Genomic DNA, 26,135 nt, shown 5'->3' with positions numbered 1-26,135 from the left:
GTTTTCTATGTAAATGCAGATGTTTTCTACATTTATTATGCTTTGATTCCAATAAAAACAGCATATCCACGTGACGCAGCTGACAGAAAACAGCGTACGCTGTTTGCATCCAGAGGATACTCTCCAAAATGGCACTACAGTGATGCAGAGGAGACAAATTGTTGAATGAAGTCATTAAATTTGTTTCTTTGCGTACAAAAAGTATTCTTGTAGCTTTCGTAAAATTATGGTTGAACCATTAATGGCAGATGGACTATTTTGATGATGTCTTTCATACTTTTCTGGGCTTTGAGACTAATGACTATGGCAAGTGGGGCGAATTAAGCTAACGAAAGTTAACTCCCATGCCATTATAAAGCTTGGAAGTGGCAGGATAATTTTTTATATAACTCTAATTGCATTTCTCTGAAAGAAGGAAGTCATATACACCTAGGATGCCTGGAGGATGAGTAAATAATGGGCTAATTTTATTTTTGTGTGAGCTTACCCTTTAAAATCAGTCAAACACTAGTAATGTCAACTGGAAAGCTGAAATAAAAAAAGCACCACCTTTTATTTTTTCGCACTTTTTTTGAGATGAATTATATACATGCAAATCATTTTATGCTAAGGTTGTTTTGTTGCGGCAGTGGCTTTTACCTTGTTTTTAGCATGAACGTTGGCTCCAGCTTTTACAAGCAGTTTAACAGACTGGCTAAAGCCATGCCACGCAGCCTCATGTAATGCGGTGTTTCCATCCTAAGGAAAAAAAAAATCAACCACTGTAATACAGCTCTCCTTTGCATTTGTAATTTTAAATGCAATATATAAAGAAATTTAAAAAATGTCAATTTTTTTATTCAATGAGTAGCTGTGTAATAAGTAGGATAATTTACTTTATGTCAGAGTCCTTATCATGCTGTCAGAGTTAATGTTTCAGCCAAATTACTGTACATTATGCTTTACATATTTACATTTTACGTGAAAAGATCAATGCAATTCCTACAATAGTAACTTGTTTTCTAGCATAAGTGAACAAAAGACATTATTTACCTTGTCTTGTCTATCTAGTGCACATCCTTCCTGAATGAGAGCTGAAATGACATCACCGTTTCCCACCACAGCTGCTCTGTGTAAGGCCGTCTGGTCACCCTGATAGCAAGAAATGATATGTAACTGAAACATCAGTCAATTTGTAGTGATTCTGCCATCTGGCTGCATAGTGTGGTACTTATGGAACAAGTTTTAAGAGGAAGGTATATGTTACTCCCACTGGCTCCTTTACCGTGCTGCAAAGGAATCTAACATTTCCCATTATCAAACAAGGTAGAAAAAGTTAAGAAATCTTTTTGTGAACCAGTCATTTCTACAGATTTGGTCAAAAAATGACAACAGATCTTGATCCATTTCAAGTTGCAAATTAAAAAATGATGCTGTATAAACATGATTTTGTTCGCTGTAGCACTGCAGATTCAGCACAGCGGAGCAGGAAACACTGTTTAAGTTCAACATTTCTCTGTTTTTATTTTTCTGTACAGCATTAAAGGACTATGCTGGTTTCTGTAAAATCATGATTCTTTCTCTGGTGTAGAAAACAAACTAAACTACAAAAATAGCATGGTTGCCCAAACACAGATAAGCCTAATGGAAACAAATTTCAGTTTGCATTGTGGAATATCACCTGCCCTAAAGGTAGAGATACGAAGTGAACAAAAAATATCAGTTTCAAAAGACCTGTGCTGTGGTCTGTTCCTCATTTGTCTTCTGACTTGACATATAATGAATGAGTTATGGTCCTTTTATGTCTTGTCTTGAGTTTCTTCAAAACATCTCCTTTTGTGTTTCACAGAATAAAGTCATATGGGTTTGGAAGGACATGTGGGTGAGCAACTCAATGATTACATTACACAAACTTACATTTCTTGGTGAATTATTCTTGTAAATGTACACAGACATTTATGATCCTTTAGTTGCATTAAATCAGTTTTTTTTGTCTGACAACACAAACAAAACAGCACAAACCACATGGAATCTGATCCTTTTGATTGTGCTTTAAGCCATCTTCATATGTGGTCCTAAATTACATACAGGTGCGATGTTTTGCAAGGTGACCGCAGTCTAAGTGGTCATATCGGAATTCACAGTCACTTCTTTTTAAGCCACTGTGAGTGAAGGGTTTCTAAGAATTACGGTGACAGCTCTATACAAGCAAAACTTGAGGGTAAATATCTAAACATATTTTTGTTCTTTCTCCTTATCTACTTCTTTTTGCCCCCTATTAAATCAAGCATGAGAATTAAGGCATGAAAATGTTGCAAACATGTTATACTCACATCATCCTGAATATCCAGGTCACAACCAGCTGCCAGGAGAATCCTAACAACAGCGATGTGGCCCTTATAGGCAGCCAAATGCAGAGGTGTTCTGCCGTTCTGTAAGCAAATAACACACACACACACAAAATCATAAACTGTAACAAACACAGGCTGAATAAACAGTAAGCCAGTGAGCGTGTGTGGGACAAAACCCAATGACCAAAAAGGTGTGACCATGATGCAAAGCTTAGTGTAGCTCTGCAGATGTCTGTTATGAATCCAAATAATCCATTTACATAATGAGTGAGAGTAAAAAAATGTCCTCTTTTAACATTAGTCCTCTTTTCTACAGTTTTGGTCATTGACTAATCTCCCAGAGGACAAGCCTAATGCTACTTCAGCCAAGAAACCATGTCACAAATAGAAATAATCACAGAGCTGTGACTTACGTAACAGACAACACTCATGCCAGGCTGCCTATTTCACAAGGTGTGTTGTTGCTGCAGTATTTATAATGATAATGGAACATACATCAGTCCAGATATTAAATATAACATGATGTAAATGTCCTCTGTTAAGGGAAAATTTAGCTGTTTTATCATATGAATCATTCCATGTCAAAGAGGTCCCTGGCTCAAATTTTTTATTTTGTTAAAGTTTTCTTGAGTTTCAACATTATTTCTAGTTTCAACAATATTTGAAGATAACTCTGTTTTTAACAATTTTCAAAAATCATGTGTTTTCATTGTGCATTCCAATTAATCTCAGTCAAACTGCATCAGGGTTATTTTGATTAAGTGAAAGTAACTAAAAATATAGCTGCAAGCAGCAATTACAGGGCCAAGTACTACAGAAGCAAGCATCAGAACAACTGCAGCAATGAGTAATTGATGTAGGGCTGGGCGATATGGCAAAAATGTAATCTCGATAATTTTTCCCCATATTGAACGATGACGATATATATTTCGATATAAGCTGTTGATGTTGCCAGCTTTAAAATAGTATCCCAACAATGACTAAAGCCACAAAAATTAAAGGATTCATTAAATTACATTTTTAAGTATAGTTTATTAACAAAAGCAGATTACAGATTTGGCCTTAAAAATTAAAATAACTTACTAAATTAAATGAAAAAATAAATAAAAGTTGTGACAGAGTATGGTAAATGAGAGTAAATGTACAAAATGTAAACATAAAATTATTGTAAAAACATCATTTGTAACACATTTATTTATTTATTTATTATTTATTATTATAAACACAATTGTTTATTTTCTATATTATAGGTTGAGCTATTTAAATTAGAGGCAACCACTGCAATCTACAGTATAAATATCAAAAAATCACGACACAGCTCTTTCTTAATCGTATTAAGTGCAGACAATTCAGCCATAATCAAAGTAGGCTACTCTCTCATTATTCAAAGTGCAAACAGAGATGGAATATTTCAAGCATGATACAAGGTGTTTCTCAATGTCAAGGATACGTCCTTGGCAGGACTGGTCCTTCCAAGTCACTTCCTTCAGAGGCTAGGCGAGGCTCCTTTTAAGCATTCGGAGAACACGTAAATGGAACAGGCTAGCAAGTGCACGTTATTGCGTCATTACGTCAGTGAAAAGGTCTAAGTTAGTTATTTACAAAAGAAATGCCAGTGACGGCTAACAATTGTGAAATGACAGGTCCGGTTCAGTTAGCCATCAATAACGTAATTTTTATAATTTATAATATCAATACGGTAGTAATCTGTACTTTTTAATACAAAAATATTTTTTAAGTAATTTTACATTTGAAAGCATTTGAAAGCATATTGCCCCGTTGGCGCTCCAACTCCGCTAACGTCCATCATTTGTATTTTTGAACAAGATAGCAAAGCTGCGCGCATAGGATTGTGGGTGATTTTAGAGCGCGAAGGCTACACTTATGCATCCTTTCCTGTGTATGGGATATTTTTCGAACGAAGGACGCTGTCCTTGGTTGAAATTCCGAGGATCCTCGACATTGGAACAGTCCTTCGACGGATGTCGATGACGTAGCATCCTCGAAATTCTGGCTTCCGAGGATCCTTCCTTGACATTGAGAAACGCCTACAGAGCTATAGACATACACAACCTATTATAGTCTACATTCTGATAACAGCCTAGATATGTCATTTAGCCTAATTTGCGCGCATTGCGGAGTCACTCTCTAAACAAGGGGGATTAAAATTGCTTTTGAATGCGCGCGCGTTTTTTGCTTTCGGTTTCAGTTTTAACAATCGCGCTTTTCAGCTAGTCAAACCACTTACGGAATTCGTGCTACCTTTTTTTGTCGACAACTTCAACATCTTTGGATAATAACTCGAGGTTAGTTTCTCTTTCGTCGCTGCTTCCACTCTCTTTTTTTTGTCGTCCTGGTGTAGGGTTACTTCGCAAAGTGCGGTAGGAAATGAACTTTGTACTTTGACGTGCACACGCACGCTGCACGCTTATTGGCCGCTGTCGCATATTTCTGCTGTGTGATTGACTCTTAGATTAATCCATATCGAGCAAAAAATGTCTAGAGCTTATCATCGTTATTAACATAAATTTTATCGCGATTCGATATGATATCGTTTATCGGCCCAGCCCTATTTTAAGAAGATTTTTTAGTCCAAATGGCTGAAAAATCATATAAAACTACTAGTAATATGATTGAATGGCTAATTACTTTTGACCAATAGGTGGCTCTGCTACTAAATTAATGTGGCGTGGTCGGTGTAAGGAGACAAATACACACACAAAGTTTAATGTCAGTATGTCTGAGCTTTGCATAGATTCAGCCTAAGGCATAGTCTGGCATCATGCCTCAAATTTGTTGCAAAGCTATGAAAAAGCAGTTTTGTCTAACAAGACGAAATCCATAACTTTTTGTCAGCAGTCTGAAGATGATCTGAGTCAATGGTCTGACCAACGGTTGTGGAGGAGTTAAGAAAAGTAGGTTTTCAATATAAGTCAAAATGGTGGACAGGAAGTTCAGCCAACTTAGGCATAATTGGTGAAATATATATATATAAACTTTATTACAGGCTCTAGGCCCAATAGCAAGACATACAACATATAAAAACAGTTACATAAACATATAAAATACACCCTTTTTCACAAGAGTCTTAAAAGGCACTCATACCAATGCTTCCATAGATGTGACTGATATCGGACCGAGCTACACCTGGGACTTGTGAGCCTTACTATAATACAGTTTCATGACTCATCAAGTCGACACATAAACTTAAACATTAGGTTCCTCAAGAGGGCCTGTAAACAGCTTAGCCTCAAGTCACAAAAAAGCTTACTTGCACTGCTGCTCCTGGGCTTCTTCAGCAGTATCCTCAGACAATCATTATATGCTACCTGCAGTTTGCGCATGGTCTCCTTTTTGTAGTTGACCCATAATGGGGCTGCATACATAGGGGTGCAGTAAGCACAAAACAAGTGCACTTTCACATCATCAGAGCAGTAATGAAATTTCCTGACTAACATGTTCGCTTGGATATACAACATTCGTCTTTGCCTATACATGTCAGCATCATCTTCCATCTTGTCAGTAATGATATACCCGAGATATTTTGTACAGTTAGATACACAGATACGATGTCCTGACAAGTAAAACATAGGGAAGTGTAGCTTCAGATCTTCCTTAGTCCTACAAACCAACACAACACTCTTCTTTGCATTGTACTGTACATCAAACTCAACCCCATACTTATATCCAGCATATATCCAACAACTTTTGGAACCCAACAGTGCTGGGGGACATAATAACTAAATCGTCTGCATACATCAGGTGGTTTAACAGAGTGTTCCCTATTACACAACCCATCTTACATTTCCCCAACTGCTTTGAAAGGTTATCCATGTATAAGTTAAACAGGGCTGGAGACAGAAGCCCCCCTGCCGTACTCTATTGCTTACACTGAAGGGTGACGATAGGCTATTTGCCCATTTAACCTGCATACTTTGTTTGGCATACCAGTAAACCAGTATCCGTATGATGCATCCCGGCACACCCCTAAGCATGAGTTTAGTAAAAAGCTTATGATGATTTACTCTGTCAAATGCCTTGGTCGCATCAATAAACCCAATAAACATTGTAGAGCCCTGCCTTCTGTAGGATTCAACAGCTTCTTTCAAGGCATAGATACATAAATCAGTACTGTGCTGAGACTTAAAGCCAAATTGATTTTCCGTGGTATAAATGAGCCCACTCAGTCTATCTAGTAGCATCTTTTCTAACACCTTTGAAAGAATGCTAGTTAGAGCGATGGGTCTATAGTTGTCAAGACTCCCCATTTTCCCTGCCTTGTCCTTAATGACGGGCACTAATGTGATGGTCAACATGGTGTCTGGCAGTATACCATGAGTCATCAGCCCTGTGAGGCAAATGGAGAGAAGGGCTGACACTCTGGGGCTGGCTAACTTGAGATGCTCCGCAGTGATGTTATCTTTGCCACTAGCTTTGTTATCAGCTAGTTGCTCTATAGCATTATAGACCTCATTGGGAGTAAAGTGAATTACATCCTCATTTAACTCACCCACACAATAATGCTCACTTTTAATACAATTAAACAGAGTTGCATAGTGCTGCCTCCACAGCTCTGCTATATTTTCTGCACCAGATACACCTTTGATATGGCAAGGCAATATTGTCTTGGCCCTATTTGTAGCTTTCACCTCCTTCCAAAACTCAGTGACATTGTTGCCAATCAAGTTTTCAGCCATAGAGTGAGCTCTTAAGGCTTCCTCATGCTTTCCAACAAACCGCACTGCATATTTATATTTAGCCCTGGTAAGCTTTTTGTGTTCTAACTCTGGCCCCTGTCTGGGTCTACCAGCTATAACCCAGGACCAATGAGCCGTCTTAGCAGCTTCTTGGTGGTCAACTACATACTTATTCCAGCCAGGCTTAGTATTCTTAGCCTGTGTATAAAGGGCGACTGGCATCATGTATAGCACTCACTATACCATTGTACATTTCACATAGATCATACAGTGAGTGACATCATCACAATTAATATTTGAACATAAAATAGCACCCATGGGTAGCTGTACTTCCCTTAGGAGAGCATCTGTCCTCCCACAATAGTACAAGACATCCTTTCTATCTAGTTTATCCCAATCCACTTTGACCATATTGGCGCCATCTTCTGTCGAACTACTGCAGTCAGGTAAGTTATCAACATTTATAATCATAGAGACAGGTAAGTGATCAGTTGTAGTCAACTCATACAGAATTTCAACTTTTTCCAGACTTTCATGAGCATCGGCTGTACAGATTACATGATCCAGCCAAGATGTCGTGTTCCATGCTTCACTGATGTAAGTATAACTACCGGCAGGTAGGAAATTCTTACTGGAAAGAACCAGTTTACTATCACGACAGAACTGTAACAAATGCTGACCGAAAAGAGATTTGTCATCAGAAATGTCTGCATTCAAATCACCCATCACAAACATATTTGCATATGTACATTCCCTAATATAAGAGTTCAAAAAGGCCAATCTATTCATATATTCATCTTCATTTTTATAGCAGTCATATGGGGTATAAACATTTAAAATAATAAAAACATTCATAGAATGCACAACTTTAATTGCAATGCACCAGTCCACCTCTAATCTGATAATACTGATCACTGGATCATATTTCTTGCGCCACAAAATGGCCACACCTCCAGGTATTCTACCACGCACCATTTTGGTGCTTAAATCTGTTGTGGATTCTCCTGCTCCATGAAAATCACTGTGGACAGAATTAAGTTTATCAAGATCCTGTTTGGCTAAAAATGTCTCTTGCAGGCAGAGAATGTCTGTGGTCTCCAGTAGCTGGTCAACCACAATCCGATGTGCTCTGTCCCCGGCACTCTGTCCTAGGCGCAAGCCTCGTGAGTAGGGCTGTGCAATAAATCGCATGCGATTGTCATGCGTATCTCATCAGTAAAGCTGGTTCTGTGATTAGTAGTAAATCTCCATCACGTGCGTTCAGAGATCACGGGTATTTAAAACACTGAGCAATAGATCACTGAAAAGCTACGCAATATCGCGTTCAAAATCGCGGATGAATCGCATTCGATTTTGAACGCGATATTGCATAGCTTTTCAGTGATCTACAGCTCAGTGTTTTAAATACCGCGCCATCTGAACGCATGTGATGGAGATTTACTACTAATCACAGAACCGGCTTTACTGATGAGATACGCATGACAATCGCATGCGATTTATTGCACAGCCCTACTCGTGAGTTGTATGACACCACTCTGAGCACCATCACTATTGCTAGTACTAGGCATCAGGTACCCCTGATCCCATTACAGGCACATTCATCACTGATATTGGCACAGCTGTAGATTTAGGTTTGCGTGCCTTCAGCCCACAGCTCTGGATTATACATTTCATCTACTTCTTTACACTCTGCGGTTATTTTAAAAGAACTGAACCGACTTTGTACAGCTTCTATCTTCTGACAGGTTACATTACGCCCAAGTTTATCTTTCATATAGTTAGTCAAAGTCAGAGTCCAAATCAGGTGAGAATTTTGTTGCAAATACACTCACCAGTTTGGATTTTATGACTTGGATGTCTCCACCTGTACCAGTTCCAACAATGCCGGCAGTTTTCTTCCCTTTGTGAGGATTCAGCCGAGGTTTGGGCTTTACTAAAGCATTTTCATGGACCAGTTTCCTGTGGTTGTTGCTCCTCTTGCCCTGGACCAAGTTCCAGGGTGGGGTAGCTGCCATGTCACTCCACTTCACATGAGAGTCTTCCTTTACAGCACTGGTTGGCCTACGCAGGCCTGAGGCAGAATTCTCCATCTGGCTTGAATCTCCTTCGCTGGTCTGACCCTCCATGTCGTCTTGGGTCTTCTCACAGGCTTGAGGAGTGGACACTCTCTGAGTCGTTGCAGGCTTATTGGTTTGGAGAACAGGCCCTCTCTTCAGATTTGTTCTAGGCTGCTCAATAGCACTCAAATGTTGGTTTATGTCCGTGGTGATAATCTGCAGATCGTTACAAGTGTTTGTCTGCAGAGACATAGCCTGTTTCATAGTTGTAATATCCACACTTAGTTGTTCAATCTTACCAAGCAAACAAGACACATCAAGGCTGTTGAAAGTCACAGGTGGAAGTTCATCAAGATGGTGAGAAACAAACCGAGGAACATTTTCACCAGCCTAATTAAGGAGCTTAAAGCAACTCCTGATGTTCTTTGAGTCTTTTTGAGGCCCGGTGTGAGCCACAAGCTTGCGAGTAGAACCTGGACACAGTTCAAAAAGCAGTTTGGTGGAGTTTGCAATCCATTCTGATCCAAAATGGTTCTCAGCCATCAAAACAATCTCATCCTGCTTCACAGTTTTGAGCTTGACAAACAGAAAGTTCAAAAGCTCATCTTCCACAATCACTTGCCCTGTATCTGTGCGGTAGATTTCAGGTTTTGTTTGAATTTTGCTCCTGCCAGTAGCAACTCCACATGCTGTGGCAGCCATCTTGTGGCTCATTCATTCATATGAATCTAAAGAGGATCCAAGTCAAATTTGGTTAAAATTGGACCAAAAGTCTAGGAGGAGTTTGAAAAAGTAGGTTTAGAACATAAATTAAAATGGCAGACCGGAAGTTCGGCCAATTATGGCATAATTGGTATCGATGTTCTCGGCATTACCCAATATACTGAGATCGCTTTCATTACAACAGGCCAATTTAATCAAATGTTATTAGCATTTGTCATTTCTTGTGCTGGTGCTGCCCCCAAACTTTTTGAGTACTGTCAGGGCATGATGCCAAAGACACATACCGAGTTTCGAATGACACGCCAATGTGTTCATAAAATCTAGCATTTTATAATACAATTCTAAATGGCCGACACCCAAAATGGCTAACATGGGAAAATTGGGTATGGTTCGACTCGGCATGCTCCTCCGAATCTAAAGATGCCAAACCATTCAGAAGTTATAAGCAAAAACTGCCATTTTTCATATCTCTTGAACATTAGGTGGTGCTGCTCCAATTCTGTGCAGGTAGCCTCAGGTCATACTTGTTATAACTCACGCCAAGTTAGGTCTCAGCACACCAAACCGTTGTGGAGATATAGCATCACATCTATTTTCAAGTGCTCTTTGTAGAATTCGTTTACACGTTTTTCAAGAGCGGTTTGACTAATCAGCTTGAATTCCACAACATTTTGCCAGCATGGTCTGAAGATGATGTGAGCCAATTTTGGTGAAATTCAGACAAACCATCTAGGATGAGTTCAAACTATTGAAAAATATTAAAAAATATATTATTTTTTAAACATTTTGAAAAAATGAGCCAAGGATTCAGAGGAAATAAGAATTTTCCTTCTAGATCAGTGGTCTCAAACTCAATTTCTGGAGGGCCACAGCTCTGCACAGTTCAGCACTAACTCACACCTTTTTGGAAGTTTCTAGTAATCCTGAAGAGCTTGATTAGCTGGATCAGGTGTGCTTGATTAGGGTTGAAGCTGAACTCTGCAGAGTTGTGGCCCTCCAGGAATTGAGTTTGAGACCACTGTTCTAGAATCTAGATCTTACAATTCAAAAGTTATTAGCATAAACATGAGTGAAATTTTGGACACGTGGTGGCACTACAGAGTTTGAGTTAGAGACTCCAACTTTGCTATGGTGACAGTTCAGACTGTCCTCTATCAGTTTGCCAAATTTCAGAAATTTCCCGCAAGCGGTTCTATGGGATGCCATAGACATCCTGAGCGGAATAATAATAATAATAATAATAATAGGAACACCAATGGATACAATAGGTGGTATTGTCCTTCGGCGTGTGGCCTCTAAAAAATACAGCTAACTAACACAACAAAACACAATAAAAACATGGTAACATAATAAAAAAAGTATCTGTCCTTTAACTCTATGAGATAAAGATTTGTCTGGCCTCAATTATGGCTGGTACGCCTTGTGATATTATCCTTATTTGTCCTTGTCCTAATTGGCACATTATCATATAGGTCATTCCTTTTATGTAGTAAATTTTCCAGCCCCATATTAATATAATGGACAAAATATTCAATTCAGTTTACAAATTTCACTACTTTGTTTTAGTTAAAATGTTTGTTTTTTCTTGTCATGTCTCCAGGTGCAGCACTAACTTCTAATATGAAGTTTTATTAGTTTCATTAGGTTCTGTTGTATTATTTGGATTGTCATTCGAAAACATTATGGCTCGGTTTCACAGACACGGCTTAGACTAAGCCAGGATTAGGCCATAGTTCAATTAGGACATTTAAGTAATTTTTATAAACATGCTTAGAAAAAAACATTACTTTTTGTGCATCTTGAGACAAAACAAAGGCATTGATATATATTAAGATCAGTCGGTGCAAGTTTCTTTCAGTTGAAATATCAATGCTTAAGCCTAGTCTGTGAAACTGGGGGTAGATCCTGTTTGATCCAATTACAAAATATCATTATTTAAATTTTTTTTTTAAATGAATTCCATGGTGAAAACTTCAATCTTTCGTTTCCACCCTGTTAAGTTTCATCCTAACAGCACCCTGCTCATTTTACTGTGCAAAAATGTAGGAATAAAGTGTAATTTATTTTGTTTTAATCAGAGCATATTTCATAAAGCCTATTTTCACAGAGTTCAAAGGGAACTACTGTATGACAGCAATAACCAGATGACCTAGTAAGATGCCATAGGCTGATTAAATTGAAGTTAGACATATTTATTACTTCAAGGAAGAGGTATTAGGTGTTGATTACAGGGTGGAATTCATGTCAGATGCATATCAGCGGCAACGTTTGCAAACATGCCAAAAAAAAAGTGAATAGGTGCAGTAGGGTAGTGAGAGCCTTCAAATAGTCCTTCTCAACAACACCATGAGATCAAGAAGTGACGTCAGACATGTGAAGGGGGTGACCAGCACTGGAGGACTAAAAGAGGTGTTAGGGTTGAATGATGTTATAATCACCTCACAGGATGAACAAAGTGCCTAGAAGAGACTGAGAGAGTGTCCAATTCATCCAGGATGTATGAAGGCAACTACAATTAAAGACTGCATATTTAGAGCTTTTGTGTCACACCTGGTGAGCGTAAAACCGCTCCAAAACTTTCTTTATATTCTGAAACTGGATATATTGTCCAGCACTAGTGGGAGTGATTATGTAGCAATGCAGGGGAAGAAACCAGAGGTATGTGCTTGGTTATATCTGTACCACCTTTCAGACAGCAGGAGCTCTGATCCAGTAGAATGTTATTCAACTACCTAAAAGTATACTGACAAATTTATTAGTCCTAATTGTCGAAGCAGTAGTTTTCTATAAATACTAATCAGAATCTGACTCACCAAAGTGGTGGTTTGATCTCTTTTGCTTTTGGGCTATTAAAAGTCTCACTTTTCATTTTCCTGACATTTGTCATCTTATCTTAACTGCTTGAACTCTGGTTAGCAGGTGTTCTAGGTCCTTCAGCTCTGGTCTCGCCATTGTCCTGGTGAGAGGGACATTCGTTTTCTGTGCTTGAATGAGCTGTGGGTGTCTCTACAGGCCTGCTGGTGGGCTATCACATATCGGTTAAAATCCTGAGGTGTGGGAATCACCTGAAGGTTTGAATGTGACACCCCAGGTATTAATGGGTGTAGCATTTTGGGTGGGACTGGGGCGAAGCTGAAAGATTTAACTTTTTTTCTTGTTGTTTTGCAGTTATTTTGTAAATAAATCAATTAAACCAAACTTACTTATGCCTCCCCAGTCTCATTTGCATAAGAAGTTGTTACATGACAAATCAGCATTTTGGTAGTTAATAAAATGATTACAGTAAATATAAATTTAAATGCAATAGCCATAGACAATTTGTTGTTGTTGTTGATGTAATTATGGCACCTTTTGACCAATAAGGACACACCTTATATATTCACAGTAACAAACTGACCTGAACTTTAAAGTGTTAGTTCACCCAAAAATTAAAATTAGCTGGTGTAGGCTGTCGGTGTTGCCAGTGTTTGTTTGTTTACAGAAGCAAAGGAAGCTAAGTTTCCTTACTTTAGCAAAGGAAAACCTCTTGGCTTATATCGAAATAATTCTGAGGATTCGTTACTCTGCTTTCGTGTTTAACAAAGAGAGCAAGCTAGATTAAAGTGATTATTGCATTTTAAATATGGAAATTTTTTTACAAAAACCCATTGATTCAATACAGAAGGCCTTTATTCACCCCCTGGAGCCATGTGAGGCACTTTTTTATTATGGATGGATGCACTTTATCGGACTTGTTTTGGACTGATGAAAAGAAACACCCGTCTATTGCCATGATAAAGCATGAAAGAGCCAGGACATTTTTTAATATAACTCTGATTGTATTCGTTTGAAAGAAGGAAGTCATGTACACCTAGGATGCCTGAAGGATGAGTAAATAATGGGCTAATTTTAATTATTGGGTGAACTAACCCTTTAACAAGTCTCATAACATTCAGAGGCTGTTTTCATCATAATGTATACTTCCATGCTAGATTTTAAAATCTAATGTTTGCTTTTATTCATAGCATAGAGACCATCCACCTGACTATTCACTAAACATTAACTAACCATATCACCATACCTGTGTCAACACTCCCGTTTTTCCCGGGAGTCTTCCATATTTCATCTCCTGCCCCACTCCCTTTTTGTTATTTCTCCCAGGAAACTCCCATAATTTGTATGGCCCAAATCTCATTATGTTAATAGTCACATCAATATATTATTCCAAGGTTGTCCATTTGACAGATCTTGTATTTGTGACCTCAACCTGGCAACCTACAACCCATTTGCACTGTCAATAAAGGTAGTAGATGTGGGAAGTTGAATCAAGTATCACTTGTAGAAATGGGAGGACAAGACTCAGCTGGTGCTCAGGCAAAAAAAAACAAAAAAAAAACCTGAAATATACATGTCTCCCGGATTTTGGTACCTAAATGTTGACAGGTATGCATATCAAGCATGTATTCACTCCCCAAAATAAAGAACTTTTCATTCTTCCAGTTATACAGACAGCAAAATGAAACTGCAAACACATTTAACAAGGTATACTTGAAATAATGACATTAGGGGTGACAGTAAGACTAAAACAGTTTGTGCACTGATGCTTAAGAAGTCACTAGAAGTTATTTTATTATTTAGTTATTATTTTAATCTATAGTAACGGAGATAACAACATTACTTCATGCTACATTAACAATGAGCAATGAGATGTATTCTAGTCGTCACAATGCTTTGCATTATCACAACAGTATGTTATTTTTTTCCTGTGTGAAATCTGCTCTGTTCAAATGCTTTCTGACTGTAGGAAAAAGTCCCAGGCCTTCTCTTAAAAATTCAAGCAGGTGACTGTACATTAATAATAAAGAGTCTGATGAATAATAATTTTTAAAAAAATCATCTGTACCAACTCAGACTTTTTTACCAACTTTTTTTAAGCCATAACAAGTATATTTTTTAACCAGACAGTTACAGCAGCCATAGAAACACTAATGGTCAAGAGCCCAACTTCAGCAAACAATAAAACACCCCCACCTAAACCTCAGTTAATTCTCAATAAGAACTTCTGTAGATGCATCAAACTGGTCAAACGGGTTAGTATTGAAAAAGCTGGTAATGCTGTTTGTAGAGTTGTTTAATCATCTTCTGCTGAGATCTTGAGATATTTAATGTCTTCTCTTATATCAGTTGATTTCATCTGAGGCTGTGGATGGTTGCCAGGAGTTTACTGAAAAATCTGACAGTCAAATTTACTAAACAAAAAAAGTTAATGTATGTGAATGTCATTGCTAATCAGGACAGTAAATGCTGAACTGAAGTGTTATTTTATGTATATTTGCACAAGATTGATATAGTGGAGATCTGTAAGTGTTCTGTTGGGATTTAAATGGTTTTTGTTGTGATCTGAGTTCTGTGGGTGACCATTGTGCTGAAGAGTAGCAACTTTAGGGTGTGTTCACACTTGTCATGTCTGGTTTGATTAAAACAAACTCTGGTGCGATTGCTCTGTTAGGTGCGGTTCAGCTGAGTAAGTGTGAACGCTGCCATCCGAACCCAGGTGCGCACCAAACAAGTGGACCGAAACAGCTAAGGTTGTGTTCACACTTGTAGTTTGGTTCATTTGGTCCGGACCAAAAAGGAAAATGATACATTTGGTCTTGGTCCACTTAGCATTCACACTGGCATTTTTGACAGTGAACCTAAAGATGCTGAACCTAAAGGCATAGTGATACGTTCACAACCTGATTGGTTGGGTCGAATGACGTATATTTTGTGACAGAACTCACCAAACGCTTTAAACAAAAGAAAAAGGTGTGCTCGACTTAAAGCGACAAAGTCAAATACACCTAATGCTGTCTGCTGAACTAAGCGTGTTCATTATTGCGTATATATGATTTTATTTTCACCACCTGCGAATTCACGAAGACACTTCTTGTTCCCTTCGTGAAATTATGTTGCATAGCATCACATCTTGTCATTATTTCGCACCAAAGTTCATTTGGAAGCGGACTGAGACCCATCTTTTTAGCGGTCTCGGTCCGCTTGTTTGGTGCACACCAGGGTTCAGATGGCAGCATTCACACTTATTCAAATGAACCGCACTAACAGAGTAATCACACCAAAGTTCATTTTAATCAAACCAAACATGACAAGTGTGAACATATCCTAAAAAGCTGGGTTTCGGTCTGCTTCCAAACGAACTCTGGTGTCGTTTGAATAAAATGTGAATGTAACATGAACCAAATACTTCTAAATGAACCAAAAACAATGTTTCTTCTTGACATGATGTAAACGCAATAACTAGAAGAAGTGTTTGTGGGCAGGTTAGACTTTTCGTGTTGCGTGGACAAGCATTATGCTAATGTGTTACCCAGTGACGTAGATCGGTAACAGGCAGAAGATTTGAAAATATTACAACTCGTTATGGTGAATCTGAGACGACTCTTTCTTTTAAGAGACAATATCTTTAAGTATAATGCACTTTTTGGATTAACAACTTTGCAAACTGTTTACATTGAAGGATAGATATGTTACATACATCATATCTATTTTTACATATAACTGCAAAAAATATATTTTTTGAAAACCCATATGACCTGCTCTTTATTTTCTTATTTTGCATTACCATATTTTAGATCCTTTAATCCATACCTAAACTTAACAACTACCTTACTAACTATTATTAAGCATTAAGTTTATTGAGGCAAAGTTAGTTGATAGGAAGAATTGGTCAACAAAACTAAAGTGTGACCCAATCATCAAATTAAACTGCTGCCTTTGCAAACCGCAGTGTTTCCCTGCCTTCAGCCTGAGATACTGAAATCAGCTCCACCTACACAGGACAAGCAGTACGAAGAATGAATGGAATGAATGTGTGCCATTTGGGACAAGACCATAGTGTCCACATGCAATAATCTTACACAAATAAGCTCCAAAACCTGTATAGAAATGCAGTTTGCTCCACCATGTACACCGATGGTTGAATGACAACTTCTCAGACTTATGAACCCAGTATTTAGTAGTTTACTAAAGCATGTTACTCACCTTGGTAATGGCTACCTTGGCCCCTTTGTTGATGAGCTGAACCACATGATCAGCTTGGCCCTTGTGCGAGGCTATGAGAAGACGCTCAGAGAGGGCTCGCACACATGATGCATCCTGCTGGCTCATGAATTAGGGAAAGACTTGGGGAGGGGGGAGTTATTGGGATCAGAAACAGGAATGAGTCCCTCTGCCTTGGGATGAGAGGAGAGAGGAACCATAGATGTCCAGCTCTTGGAGGGATCTAACCCTCATGTCCTTTGGAGAAGCCTGTAGGGAAACAGGAAATGGCACAACTGACATAACAGCAGCTATAGTTTTCCAGAGTAAAGCGGATGTGACTACAGACAATGTGATACTGAGGATGAGGGAGTTTTGTGCCGTCAGCCCTACATCAGCTGATCTGTCAAGGATAGATTACCCAATAATGAAAATTATGTCATTAATTACTCCTCCTCATGTCGCTCCAAACCTGTAAGACCTTCATTCATCTTCGGAACACAAATTATGATTATTTTGACTGATTGATTTGATTATTTATTCCTGCTTATCCCTTTAAAAGGGTCATATCATACATTAATTAATCATTTTTATTTGTTCCATGTGGTTCACCTATAATGAATAGAATAGAATAGAATTTTATGCCATAACAGTTTTAATTTATGTTTTGAGGACTATTTTGATGACCCAATAAAAATGAAGTATTTTATTTTTAATAAAAAAAAAAAAAGTAAAATGAGTAAATAGCGTCTACACTGTTCCAAAATTTTTTTATATAGCATTTTTCACAATACACATTGTTTCAAAGCAGCTTTATAATATCTTCAAGGCTTTTAGTCACATTTGGCCAATTAGTGCTGGTGCAATAATATTAATGTGTGTTGGCAGTTTGTATACACAACCACCCTACAATGATAAAAATCCACCCAGTGGTATTTTTTTCATCCTTAAAAGTAATATCCCCTTTTTAAAATCAGGTCATTCTCAGCTTCTTGTTGGTGTGACAACACACAAATGGCCTTTAAATTTCCAAATGGCCTTAATAATGTGCTAGTTAGCAAGTTTTGCAGCTAAACGCGGCTAAAGTAAACATTACGGCTCGTCAACCCACGGCAGAGAGGGGCGGGGCAGGCAGAGCTTATTATCATTTAAAGGAACATGCAACAGAATAGCTCTAGGTAAAAATAGTGTTTTTTACACTACCATTGAGAAATTTTAACCAAAGTATGTTATAGACTTCTCATTAAGACCTTAAAGAATCATATCAACTTATGGAAAATGGCCATCCGATGACCCCTTAGTAGCACAGGTATATTTGTAGCAATAGCCAAAAATACATAGCCTAGAAATCTAGACGCACCCTAGCGGCAGCAAAAATTATTTTGCAGCCAGGTGGGTCTAGACACTCTCAATAGACCTTCTAGCTGCAAAAACCCAAATTGGGTCAGGCCAATCACAACGCGTATAGAGTAGGCGGGGCGGGCTTAACATATGACGACAGAGTTGCGACGGCTGCCACTTGAAAAACAAAGAATGGCGGCTGCAGCTGTCGAACAGCGGTCTTTCGAATCGGCTTTGGCCGCGACTCTGGAGGACTTGGAGTTAAGTTTTTCTTTAAGAAACGAGCAAAGAACGGCACTTAAGTCATTTTTAAAAAAGGAAGATGTGTTTGGAGTTTTGCCGACTGGACTACGTCACCTTCTTCGTTGCTCTGATTGGTTGAAGCGCTATCCTATTGCGTGCATAGGGATTTTGAGAGACAACCGTTTATCCCGCCCCTCGGAGTAAGCCGCGTCTATGGAGAGTTTCCAGACTAAACATCTTGATGTAAGTCTGGCTCGCCAGGCTAAAAAATACATTGTATGGGTCTACATTATCGATTCTTCTTTAATGTCAAAAATCATTAGGATATTAAGTACACATCATGTTCCACAAAGATATTTTGTAAATTACCTACTGTTAATATACCAAAACCTAATTTTTTATTAATTTTGAAAGTAATATGCATTGCTAAGAACTTCATTTGGACAACTTTACAGGCAATTTTCTCAGTATTTTGATTTTTTTGCACCCTCAGATTCCAGATTTTCAAATAGTTGTATCTCGGCCAAATATTGTTCTATCCTAAATCTCAATTTCGAAAAATATATCCAACTTTATACAAAGAGTTTAATACAGTTTACGATAACACAGTTTAAATTTTGTGATGAGTTTAAAAAAAATACGTTGTCAAGATTTGCTACATAGTAACACAAAGCGTTTATTGCATTTGGGGCCGAAATGTGGCACACAAACTGTTCTAAACTGACTAAAAATAATTATGAATATTGTTAAAAATAAACTATAGTGTCTGTTTCTAATATTATGATTTTAAAGAAGTATCTGCAAAATCCCAGCTGCTACACACATTGTATGTTTACCACTGACCCTGTTTATAGCAAAGGTATTAGCAAAGACTTGAGTTATGTCACCTGATCTTGTTTTGTTTGGCTCAGGGTCACTTGCAGTGTTTCCTCCTGTGCCCATGATATTTCTTGCAACATTCTCTTGATTTATACAGCGTGACAAAAAAATATCAAAGGTGAGCATATAAGAAACATAGCTTCAACTTGACAGAAGTACAGTTGAGGTCAAACTTTAAAAGTTTACTTTTAAAGTTTACCTTTTTTGGAATCTGCAAAATGTTAATTATTTTAGCAAAATAAGAGGGATCATACAAAGTGCATGTTATTATTTATTTAGTACTGACCTGAATAAGATATTTCACATAAAAGATGTTTACATATAATCGACAAGAGAAAATAATAGTTGAATTTATAAAAATGACCCAGTTCAAAAGTTTACATCCCCATGATTCTTAATACTGTCTTCTTACCTGAATGATCCACAGCTGTTTTTTTTTTTGTTTTTTTTGTTCAGTGATATTTGTTTTTGAGTCCCTTGTTTGTCCTGAACAGTTAAACTGCCTGCTGTTCTTCAGACAAATCCTTCAGGTCCCACAAATTCTTTGGTTTTTCAGTATTTTTGTGTATTTGAACCCTTTCCAATAATGACTGTATGATTTTGAGATCGATCTTTTCACACTGAGGACAACTGAGGGACTCATATGCAACTATTACAGAAGGTTCAAACACTCACTGATGCTCCAGAAGGAAAAAACATGCATTAAAAGCCGGGGGGTGAAAACTTTTTGAATTTGAAGATCAGGGTAAATTAAACTTATTTTATCTCCTGTAGCCTCTGAAGGGACATACTAAATTAAAAAATGATATTAAGGCAAAATAAGAAAAATGTACACATCTCCATTCTTTTCAAAAGTTTTACAAAAAAATTTTTTTAGGGTAAATGCACAGGGTTCTTGGAGTCTTACAGTGTGTTTTTTTTGGTTGTGACTATTCTATAAACAAACCTGATTAAATAACAGTTTTGAAATGTGCAAAGCTACAGCACTAACCAGTCTAAACTCCCCGTGTCCTTAGTCAAGAACTTCAAAGCAAGTTTTAGACTTTTAGTATTTATGATGATGACCACTGAAAGGGCCGCAGACGCACTATGGTAGTAATTCAGAGGACAGCTGACATAAGCATGTGTAGGCACGTCCCCACCAGTCTCCCTGTATATCTTTAAAGGATTCTCCGGATTCTCTTTTTTACGTTGTATACAGTCCCATAATTTAGTGAACTTTAAACTTTGGCCTGTTCACAACCTAAAGAATGGCAGAATTTGCACCTTTTCAGGAGAATGCAGGGCAAAGAATGTAAGCCTGAAAAACAGTGACATTGTACATTTTGAAATGAGCTCTAAATTACTGTTTGTGTGACTATACTTATCTGTAAATTTCTATATCTTGGAATATTTAAATAAGAAGTTGTGAAGAAAATATCAGTAAATTTCTCTTCAGCATCCGTACAAGCCCTGGTTCCCAGTTTGTACATTAACAACAGCAAATCCCCAAAAGCCCTCCCTCATAATCACTCATCACCAACATGACAATACAGCTAATTAGATTCCTGATCCTAATGTGAACAGAAAAATCAGACACGTGCATCTGAACGCAAGTTAATTTTGTTATAGTCCTGTGAGAGAGAAACACGAGTATGTAGAGAAAGCTTCAGAGCACAAAAGTGCAATTATTAAATTTAATTTTCATGACATCATTTTCTGGTGTGCAACAGCTAAAAGCCCTAAAAACCATTTAACTTAAAGAATGACATATTATTATATTATGATGTATGTTTTTTGTTTAAACAATTGCTGTTTTAGCATTGAGATACTTTTATAGTTTTTCACATTTAAATAATTTTTTATATATATTTTCCATTTTCACTTTTTTTTCATTTCTTAGTCACATTTTTGTGGTTTTGTGTGATTTTGCTTTTTTTGTAGTTTATATATATAATTATGATATATTAATTTTAGTTTTTTGTTATGTTCAATATAATAGTTCAATATATGAATTATGAGAGGTATCTTATGATGCTGCCATCTGGCAAACTCATATAAATGATAGGGCTGGGCGATTTGGCCTAAAATCAAAATCCCGATTAATTGAACATTTAAACCCGATTACGATTAATGAACGATTATTTTATTCATTAATAAAACTATATTTAATTATATTTAAACAATATTTATTTTTTTGCCCTCATAGTTCAATGACAAGTTTTGTACAGTAAATATGCTCACATATTACAAGTGAGAGATTTTTGAATGAAGGGTGCACGCACTATCTACTATCTATGATTATTTATTGAACATCAGTGTTGAACAACTGAAATTAGAGCATACATTGCTTAAAACGAAAAGTCACATTTTTCTTAAATTAGTGAAAATAAATAACTTGCACTTTTGGAAACAAAATAAATTATTTATAAAATAATAATAAATGTTAAAAGCAGAAAATAAGCAGTATCTCTTCTAAATAAAATTACTCTTGTATATCCTGTAAATACTTTTTACTGTATAAATACTGCTTAAGCTCTCCATCGACATGGCGGCGGAATAATGTAACGTAACGGAGCGGGGTCACGTGACTCCACACGCAGTAGTGTTTTTAAAGGGAAAGTAATTGAAATAATTGACCTGGAAAAATTTGATCGATTATAGGTTCTGAATGTCGATTTCGATTACTTTTCGATTAATCGCCCAGCCCTAATAAATGATAAAACTTCTAGTGCTGGGCAATACATACATATATATATATATTTTTTTTTTTTTTGTATTTACATGTATATATTTTTATTCTTTCTTAAATATATATATGTATACACATGCATGTGTGTGTGTGTATTTATACATAATAAATATACACATTATGTACACAAAAAAAATCATTTTGGATGTGATTAATCGTGATTAATCGTTGCCTGCAGCACTAAAAAACACATAAATATGAACTAAACCTAGTGAGAAATATTTTTGTTTTGCCTCCAGTAATACTGAAATATTTTTATTCTAAGGTTATAAGGTTCTACAGTATATCTTACTCATTTTATTTTTTTTCTTTCACACAATTGTATAATCTATGTCAGATAAACTTGCCCGTAAATGGCATGTAAAAATCAAACAAACTGTGACTGACCATTTTACATGTCAGACACTCTCTAAATAAGTGGTTCATAGCAAATAAGCTCCAATGTAGTTGTGCTACTTGAACCAAGTATTTCTTTTAAGGGCCTGTTTGTTAGCCCAAAGAGTGCTTTTGTAAAAAACATACAGTGGGTACGGAAAGTATTCAGACCCTGTTAAATGTTTCACTCTTTGTTATATTGCAGCCATTTGCTGAAATCATTTAAGTTCATTTTTTTCCCTCATTAATGTACACACAGCACCCCATATTGACAGAAAAACACAGAATTGTTGACATTTTGCAGATTTATTAAAAAAGAAAAACTGAAATATCACATGGTCCTAAGTATTCAGACCCTTTGCTCAGTATTTAGTAGAAGCACCCTTTTGATCTAATACAGCCATGAGTCTTTTTGGGAAAGATGCAACAAGTTTTTCACACCTGGATTTGGGGATCCTCTGCCATTCCTCCTTGCAGATCCTCTCCAGTTCTGTCAGGTTGGATGGTAAACATTGATGGACAGTCATTTTTAGGTCTCTCCAGAGATGCTCAATTGGGTTTAAGTCAGAGCTCTGGCTGGGCCATTCAAGAACAGTCACAGAATTGTTGTGAAGCCACTCCTTTGTTCTTTTAGCTGTGTGCTTAGGGTCATTGTCTTGTTGGAAGGTAAACCTTCGGCCCAGTCTGAGGTCCTGAGCACTCTGGAGAAGATTTTCGTCCAGGATATCCCTGTACATGGCCGCATTCATCTTTCCCTCGATTGCAACCAGTCGTCCTGTCCCTGCAGCTGAAAAACACCCCCACAGTATGATGCTGCCACCACCATGCTTCACTGTTGGGACTGTATTGGACAGGTGATGAGCAGTGCCTGGTTTTCTCCACACATACCGTTTAGAATTAAGGCCAAAAAGTTCTATCTTGGTCTCATCAGACCAGAGAATCTTATTCCTCACCATCTTGGAGTCCTTCAGGTGTTTTTTTTAGCAAACTCCATGCGGGCTTTCATGTGTCTTGCACTGAGGAGAGGCTTCCGTCAGGCCACTCTGCCAAAAAGCCCCGACTGGTGGAGGGCTGCAGTGATGGTTGACTTTCTACAACTTTCTCCCATCTCCCGACTGCATCTCTGGAGCTCAGCCACATTGATCTTTGGGTTCTTCTTTACCTCTCTCACCAAGGCTCTTCTCCCCCGATAGCTCAGTTTGGCCGGACAGCCAGCTCTAGGAAGGGTTCTGGTCGTCCCAAACGTCTTTCATTTAAGGATTATGGAGGCCACTGTGTTCTTTTTTTGTAACCTTGGCCAGATCTGTGCCTTGCCACAATTCTGTCTCTGAGCGCTTCAGGCAGTTCCTTTGACCTCATGATTCTCATTTGCTCTGACATGCACTGTGAGCTGTAAGGTCTTATATAGACAGGTGTGTGGCTTTCCTAATCAAGTCCAATCAGTATAATCAAACACAGCTGGACTCAAATGACGGTGTAGAACCATCTCAATGATGATCAGAAGAAATGGACAGCACCTTAGTTAAATATACGAGTGTCACAGCAAAGGGTCTGAATACTTAGGACCATGTGATATTTCAGTTTTTCTTTTTTAATAAATCTGCAAAAATGTCAACAATTCTGTGTTTTTCTGTCAATATGGGGTGCTGTGTATACATTAATGAGGAAAAAAATGAACTTAAATGATTTCAGCAAATGGCTGCAATATAACAAAGAGTGAAACATTTAAGGGGGTCTGAATACTTTCCGTACCCACTGTACATAGAAATGTGTGGGGACTGTTATAATAGAAACATTTTCCTAAGAGGACTTGATTATTTCCTTCTTCGAAACCTTATCCCTATGATGGTTAGTCATAATCCTTTCTCCTTGTGGCGACGTACAGCATGAGTTTCATTTTTCAGCTCTATTCACAGGATTTGAGGTGGAACTCTGCTGAATGTTCTTGCCAGAAAACGTCTGGAGTATGTGCAGCTCAGAGGCATACAGCAGATCTATTAAATGATACTGAGTTTGATCCAAAACAAGGGGTGAATCTCACGAAACCTGTCAAGAACATGTCCAACTCAAATGTCACTGTCAATAACAAGCACATTCCCTCCATATTCATTCAATCTATGTGCTTCCAGAACATAAATTCTATGGTGAGACAGCATTTTGCCGTTAAAAAATAAATAAAAAAATTATATATATATATATATATATATAAATTTATTTTAACAAATTTTTCAAAGCATTATCTATGAACTATTAACTTGATGGGTTTCAAATATGACAGAAGTTATATGATCTGTACATCAGATGACCAATACCAGAAACAATCTAGACATAGAAAGCCTGAATGATATCACCACACCCTTTATCTGAGCCAGAAACCCCTCCATCAGACAAAGGGCTTGAGACAAACAATTGAAAAAAAAAAAAAAACAATCTGATAATGATAAAGATAAAACAACGTATACCTATTCCAAACTATTTCAGACACTATAGTGACTAAATCTCTTAATACTCAATACAGTATCAGCATAAGGTTGAACTGTGCTAAACTGAGCTAGTTGTGTTCATAGAAATAAACTCATGCAGCGTTATTAAAGACAAAACTGAACAGTGTGGATTACCAGTTAATAAAGCTTCAGATTAGACACGTAAAATAATGTTTTTATGGACACATTTAATAAAACCCCTTACATGGTAAATACAATTTGACAAAAATTACCACAGTTATTACAGTTATTGTTCCTGAAGTAAAATAATTATAAATTATATTTATAAATAGGCTTAGTGGTTAATACCAAGCTGTGAAAATGTATATTAATTTGGTACATCAAGTGTTTTGGCAGAAGCGGTGGTAACCATGGTAAATTGGGAAGGGAAGGTCCCGGTCATATCATGAAGGAAAAAATAAAACTATTTTTAGTTATTTTTGTGTAGTTTGTGCTCATATAATAAAGCAAGTGGTTTTTAAATGCCAAATTTTGTCATAGGTTGTTGCATTAATTAAAATTAACTTAAAAATTAATTTAAAACCATAGAAGTTAGAAGCTGTGTGTGTACTTAACTACATTTTGGGGGGAAATTTGTACTAAGGACTAAATCTGACAAACCAAAACTTCCTTTTGGGAGTGTCACCATTTGATAGATAGATAGATAGATAGATAGATAGATAGATAGATAGATAGATAGATAGATAGATAGATAGATAGATAGGCAAATAAAGTTCTTAATTGAAAAATGCTGTTTTCTGTTAAGAGTTAGTGTGTGTTTGAGTTATGTTATAATATTTATAACTAGCTGTATATAAAAAACATAATGCACCCATTTAGATAGTTAAACGCGCGCTATCCGCGTTTGTGTGTTAAGAGAGAGCCAGTGTGAATGCTCTGTCTAGCACATTCTTCTGGATTGTCCCAGCAACCACAGCACGTCAGCCTGATTATTATTCGAAAGCTAGTGAGAGGAGAGAGCTATTATACGCCTAGCAGCTACTCAAATTATCACATTAAAGTCAACTTTACAGGGACTAGTAAACAGCGGGTTAACACATCAGTGAACACAGTTGAGCGCAGAAAAAAAAACCCGACACAAACAAGGCAAAACTCTGATAATACTCATTAAAACCTACCTTACACATAGAGGATATTCACATGAACATATCTTGTATAAGCTGCTATACAGATTTTTTCCCGAAACGCGCAAAATTCCGCAAATTGGTGCGTGGGAAAGGAAAAGTGGTTGATAAACA

At 37.3% G+C, this 26,135-nt stretch overlaps 1 protein-coding gene across 1 annotated transcript in view; it reads right to left on the bottom strand.

Annotated features, from left to right (window-relative positions):
• Positions 1–26,135, bottom strand: part of ankrd6b (ankyrin repeat domain 6b) — a 50,768-nt gene extending 24,633 nt beyond the window's left edge. The window contains exons 1-5 of the mRNA XM_073853160.1: positions 26,016–26,135; positions 16,828–17,094; positions 2,313–2,411; positions 1,033–1,131; positions 640–738 (exon numbers count right to left, since the gene is read on the bottom strand). Of these exons, the coding sequence (XP_073709261.1) occupies positions 640–738; positions 1,033–1,131; positions 2,313–2,411; positions 16,828–16,953 (423 nt within the window). The 5' untranslated portion in view covers positions 16,954–17,094; positions 26,016–26,135. The remainder of the gene's footprint in view (positions 1–639; positions 739–1,032; positions 1,132–2,312; positions 2,412–16,827; positions 17,095–26,015) is intronic.

The sequence above is a fragment of the Garra rufa genome, chromosome 13, assembly GCF_049309525.1.
Source record: "Garra rufa chromosome 13, GarRuf1.0, whole genome shotgun sequence".
Lineage (NCBI taxonomy): Eukaryota > Metazoa > Chordata > Actinopteri > Cypriniformes > Cyprinidae > Garra > Garra rufa.
The sequence above is the reverse complement of the archived record's forward strand: the minus strand, read 5'-3'. Positions and strand labels throughout refer to the sequence as shown.